General features: G+C 49.9%; 1 protein-coding gene across 2 annotated transcripts in view; it reads left to right on the top strand.

Annotated features, from left to right (window-relative positions):
- The first annotated feature begins 4,097 nt into the window (after positions 1–4,097).
- NECTIN3 (nectin cell adhesion molecule 3) overlaps positions 4,098–6,000 on the top strand; it is a 129,248-nt gene continuing 127,345 nt past the window's right edge. For both annotated transcript variants that reach the window (XM_047876145.1, XM_047876144.1), the window contains exon 1: positions 4,098–4,268. In XM_047876145.1, the coding sequence (XP_047732101.1) occupies positions 4,109–4,268 (160 nt within the window). In that variant the 5' untranslated portion in view covers positions 4,098–4,108. The remainder of the gene's footprint in view (positions 4,269–6,000) is intronic.

Here is a 6,000-nt window from a genome sequence, read left to right as displayed (position 1 = left end):
ATCTTCCAGCTTAAAAACTTCAACATGATCATATACTCCAAGACCTTAAAAATTAATAAATTAATATTCTTCTGTTGAGTTTGTCTATAATTAAACATACATTAGAATATGTTATGTCACTACATTGATCATTTAGTCGTCTGGGATGACATAAGTCTGGGACTTAGATGGCAGATATTGTTTCAGATGTTTGTGTTTCAATATAACATGTCAGATTGTGAGTGCAATGAAGGAAATAAAGCAAGTTAAGGGGGATACGAACTGGGGGTAGGGACACCCCTTTCATATAGGGTGGTGCTAGAAGATGTCAATGATAAAGTGAAATTTGAGCAAAGATCCAAAGGAAATATGAGGGAGAAAGCAGTATGAATATATAGGTGTGGGGGGATCCTTTCAGTGGAAAACAGTTGCATTTGATAAATGCAAGATTGGTGAAGATTTTGTAAGTAGGTGGACTTTTTTGTGGGTTTACAGTTTAACTATTTGCATAGTTCTGCTTTAGAAGACTGTGATTCTAGTTGGGTGACATCAACTTATTATCAAATATAGTACCAAGTTCAAACATTCCACAAAGCATTGCTCATCTCTTCCGCTGAGGGAGAAGCTATACTTCTTCACGCAGCAGGTTATAAAAAATTTGCTGATGGTGAGGGGAATAAGCTGAGTACATAATGGCCCACCTTCCCTATAAAATACTTTCTTTGTTTCAGAGTCAGCTATGAAATTCCAATAATAGTCTCAAACCTTTAATTTGGATTATCTGAGTAAATGTAAAATGCCCAGCACTGTACATAATTACTTCTTTGTTAAGATGTCAACCTTTGTTTTTTAGTTAAGAATTAATGAACCTCGATAATTGGCCAACAGTCTTTGAGGCAGAAAGTGGGATGGACACCATCAATACGCTTAACCCAAAACAATGAAATCATTGTTGGCAGTAGGATCATGTTGCCTTTTGTTCAGATAATTTTCTTCTTGGAAAATACATGCATACTTTGGATTTAATGGTGCCAGAAATATTAATAAGTTAGCTATAATTATTTCTGAACCAGTTTGTCACTCAAACAATAAAGGTGAACTTATCTGTAAAGTTAGGCAACTAAAAGGATATAAAACCCAGTAATATTCTCATGACAAAGGTTTTGTTTTTAAAGTCAACAGCAATTCTGGCCCTTGAGAGAAAATGAACTGTACCGTACAATATAAAATCTCTTTTTGCAGCTAGTAATAATTTCCAACAGGAAGGTTTGGGGTGAGTATGTCTTCATTTGAGGACAATGTAATTTAAGACTGGACACTTAGAAAGTAGAAATTTGAGGTACCTCAGTAAATTTGTTTTTAACTTTAAAAGGAATCTTGAGGGGTCAGTGTGCCAACTGGAAGGCAAGAACTTGGTTCTGGCAGAAAAATCACCCCATACAGCTTACATTTTCAATTAACCTCTGTGCCTAGGTTCCTCTTTGGGAAGGGATAACAGTCATTGTTGCCTTCCATGGGAAGCCTGTGCTTTGACATCCTGGCTGAAGATGTTATATCAACACAAGCGATTAATATTAGAACATAATGCATGTATGCACATAAAACACCAGCATGGTGCTCTTTTAATGCTTATATAACATCTATAAATACTGCTCTTCCATGCTCTCTCTTCACTTTAGGTCAGAGGAGAGTATAATCATAACATGTCACTAATCCAATTTCTCAAAATATGGGGGAAATATATTTTTTAAAGCTCCGTGTCATCCTTTTGAGAAGCACTAAACCTGCTAATCCCTCATGGTCTCTGTAGCAATTGCACAATGGCACCCCATATTAAGCCTTTGGCATCTTTTCAAATGTTGGCTAAATTACTTCTCCTGGAAACTGGACCGATCATGGTAAGGCCAGTGGAATGAAATTGGCTAGCGATATTAAAATTTTGGTTGTGTAACATTTAACTGACTCTCAACAACGTGTCTAAGTGTTATCTAAACAGATAATTAGCTAGTCGCTGCACAGTGGGCTTTATCTAAATTTAGCAGTGAAATTAGGTTTAGAGAATGAGAAAATAGGAAAAGAAATTTTCTCAAGGGAAACGGTGGTGTCAGCACAGCTGAGGAATGTCACAATAGCTACATTTCGTCAATTACGATCATCATCAGGGGTTCTCCAGTAGAGACGCAGGACAAGGTTTATTCACAAGCGTATCCTGAGGATAGGCGATGGAAAGGAGTGGCTGGAGGAGACAGGCTTACAAGGGACGACAGAGACAGGCAGAGAGAGAGAGAAAGAGAAGAGAAAGGGGGTGGAAGAAGAGAAGGCACTAAACCAGAGCGCTGGGAGACAGGATGGGAGGCGGAAGTTAAGAAAAAAAGAGAGGTAGGCAGGGGTAGAATGGTGTGTAGCTTTGGAGGTGAGTAAAACATTGCAAATCAGTGGGTGGAGGGTGGGGGAGCCCTAGTGATGGAAGGGGCGTGCTCTTGGCGGCAGGCAAGCATTAGTTTTAGCTGCGATAGGCGGCTAAATCCTTGTTCGACTTTTCGTCTTATTGGAGCCACATTTACGACTATCTGATGGAGATGGCAGAACCTACATACAATTAGTTAATGGTATCAGGACTGAGGACGTGTGTCTTCTGCCTCCAGCACCCCTCGGGACAGTCCAAACTGTCCACCGCCCCTGCAGAACCGCCAGGGGCTGTGGCTTCAAGGTCAGGCCACCAGGGCTGTGCGTGGCGGGTGGATGAAGAGGGCAGAGCGCGCAGCCATCTGGGGTGAGGGAGGGTCGTGGTGGATCCCAGACCTCTTAGGGCCAAATGCTTAACACTTCCCCAGGTCCCTTTACCGCGGTCAGCTCAAAGGAAAACAAGCAATGAAAATAAAATTACACGTGCGAACATGCAAATGAAACAAAACCAAAGAAAAACACCACCGCACTCTAGGCGCTCCGATGGGGGAATCCATGGCCTCCTGTTGCCAGTCGCCCGGCGAGGACAGCGGACAGCCCGGCGGCCGGAGAAGCAAGAGCGAGAAAGCAAACCTTCTGGGGGCCCCTCTCCTCGCTCGGCTCCGTTGACCCCTCCACCAAACCGCCCCTCCCAAGAGAAAGGAGCAAGAAAGTCGCCTGTGCAAACAAGCCTCGGAAGGCTGGGGGAAGTGGGGCTGGGAAGAAAGAAGGGATTCGGAGAGCGCCGCTGTCCCGGGAAGCAGGAAGGAGAAAGTCTCTCCTTTCAGCCCCCTGCGTCCCTGGCGAGGAGGGAGATGACTAGTTCTCCAGGCTGTGTTCAGCTTCCTAGACAGGGACCTTTAGCGTGGGCAACGGAAGGGCAGCCCATCCTACCATTCCCTCCTCACCACTCCCCCTCCTCCTGTCCCGGCACCCCGCCAGAGGGAGAGCGCGGCCGGGGCGAGGCGAGCAGCCAGCACGATTGTCCCACCGCCCTCCGCCTCCGTCAGCGCCGGGGCAGCGGTGGACCCGCGAGGGGCGGAGTGGGCGAGACCATTGGAAACATTTGGAAGGGGGGACGAGGCGGGGACGAGGCAGGAACGAGGGGCGGGGCCTACTAACCTATTCCAGATTTTCCTGTCCTCTTGAAAGCCCTGCTTTGGGAGAAACCCGTTATCAAAGTGGAGAGAAGAGATTTTTTTTTTTTTTTAAGGGGGAGGAGCGTGTGTAGGAGGGCGGGGTGGGAGGAGACGCGGCTTGCAGTCTGCGATCAGACGGGAGCTGGAGTTGTGCAGGGAGGGCGGGAGAGTCCCAGCGCGGCTCTGAGGGTCGTCTTCCTCTCCCCCTCCCGTGCGGGGCGGGGTGGTGCGTTCCGAGTTCCCAGGAGTTCGAGGCGGGCGGGTGCCGGGGGGAGGGGAGTGGCGGCGGCGGCAGCGGCGGGCGGCTCCCGCCTCAGCCTCGGCAGTGGCGTCGGCGAAGGCAGAGTCGAGGCAGCCGCGAGCGCTCGGCTGAGTGTCAGCCGGTGGCGACGGCTCAAGAACTGGGAGTTGGGGACGCGCGCGCCGGACCTTCCGCCGCCGCCGTTGCCGCCGCGGCCGCTGCTGCCGCCGCCCAGAGCCTAAGGCGCCGGGGCCGGGGGAGCAGGGGGGGCGGGCGAGCGAGAGGGCCGGGGGGAGGGTGGGGGATGGCGCGGACCCCGGGGCCGGCCCCGCTGTGTCCCGGAGGCGGCAAAGCACAACTTTCCTCCGCTTCTCCCCCCGGGGCCGGGCTCTTGCTGCCACCCCCGACGCCGCCGCCGCTACTGCTGCTGCTCTTCCCGTTGCTGCTCTTCTCCCGGCTCTGTGGTAGGTGAACCTCGGCGGCCGGCGCGGGCTGAGGGAGGCGCGACCGAGGGTCCCGGCTCCACCGCCGGCCGGCGCGGGCCGCCCTCCAGGGCGGTAAGGCGGTTGTGCTCGGCGGTTGACTGCGCTAGAGGGTGCCGCGGACTTTGGCTGGAAACTTTTCGCCGCGCCCGGGGCGAGGCCCGGGAAGGGCCGGGGCCGGCTAGTGCTGCGCCGGGCGGCCGACCGGCCGCTCCCCTCCCCCGCTCGCCGCTGCCCGATGCCGAGTGCTGGGTGCGCGGGGAGCTCCTTCGTGTTTGCTCCGGGAACCGTTACCTCCTCGCTCATTCGCCGAGGAAGTCGAGAGCGCGGACTTCTGGGCTGGGGCGAAGGTGCCGGGCTGCACGTTTGCCGCCTCCTTTTTTCCCTGGTGAAACTTGAGCTGTGAGTCCAGATACCTCCAGGGACCAGAGCCCGACGGGATGAAGCCGTAGGCTCCCAACCCCTCCTGGCCTCCCGCTCTGGAGAAGGCACCATGTTAGCCCACCCTGCAGCATTCCTTACAGTTCTCTTCCGTCCTCCGGCCCGGTTCTGCCCCGGCAGCCTCTGGATCGCTTTGCATTGAGCCCGTCGCTGCGTTCCAGTTTATGGGACGTCTCTCACACTGTCCATGTTTATTATAGCGAACGCTGTTTGTCCTCAGGACTTCGATTTGTGTGTTAAATACCTGATTGCATCGATTGTGCTCTGGCTGTTCAGATTAAAACAGACCCCACGCCTCGTCCCCTCCTTTTATGTTACAGTTTTCCTATCACATTTGGGGGCTAGTCTCTGTAAATTCTGTTCCTAGGTATCCGAGACTAGAAATCCACTTGTTATAAGGATCCTGTAAAAAAAAAAAAAAAAAAAATCTGGCGCCTCATGCAAGAGAGATGGACTAAGTGATCATTAATGGAAGGCGGTGATTTGGGAACGTGAGGCCACACCAGTTTGGGGGGATTAGCTTTGGCTTTTGGTAATACCGAAATACCGCAGGAAGTTATTCATTCGAACACTCAACTTGGTGAGGAAGGTGAAGCAAAACTTAACGCTTGCGCAAAGATTAGTGTAGCTAAGACATTTTTATTGGTACATAAGGCTGCTGTTGGATCTGTGTTTAGTGGGATTGTAAATGAAACCAGAAGTTTCATTAGTGTTTATTAAAAGGAGAGATGTGTGCGGATTTCTGGGATGGTGTGATTTAGAAGAAAGAGAGTCCTGTTCCGGGAGGTGTGTCAGGGTAGTTGGTTTATGAGGGGAGGCAGAGTTTTCAAGAGATTGAGTGCCCCTTATAGGCTGAGAATCTCCTCTACCAATTCACCACCGCGTTTCAAGCACGGTAATGAAAGTTTCTGATTTACAGGGTATAGCCTGATAAGTGGCTTGTTATCTAATCTGCATTGTTTCTGTATCTCCACTCCCCAGCTGTTTGGTTCCACAACACAATTCTTAATGCTGCTACCTCTGTAAATTGATGCAAGATTCTACGTTGAATTTGTATACTGTTCTTTGCCATTAGGGAAGATGGTGGATTACAGTTGAGTGGGAGAAAAGTTGGAGGGGGTGTTAACAGTTTACTATCCTGATTTAGATTGTGTTAAGGACTAAGTGAATATTATTTGTACCTCTAATAAAGGCTTATCTTGCTAAGCAAAGCCTTATAGAAGACTGAAACTAGGTGACATGTGCGTATAATCAAAGATACTGAATTTGAATA

The sequence above is a fragment of the Prionailurus viverrinus genome, chromosome C2, assembly GCF_022837055.1.
Source record: "Prionailurus viverrinus isolate Anna chromosome C2, UM_Priviv_1.0, whole genome shotgun sequence".
Classification (NCBI taxonomy): Eukaryota; Metazoa; Chordata; class Mammalia; order Carnivora; family Felidae; genus Prionailurus; species Prionailurus viverrinus.
This window is presented reverse-complemented; position numbering and strand designations above follow the sequence as displayed.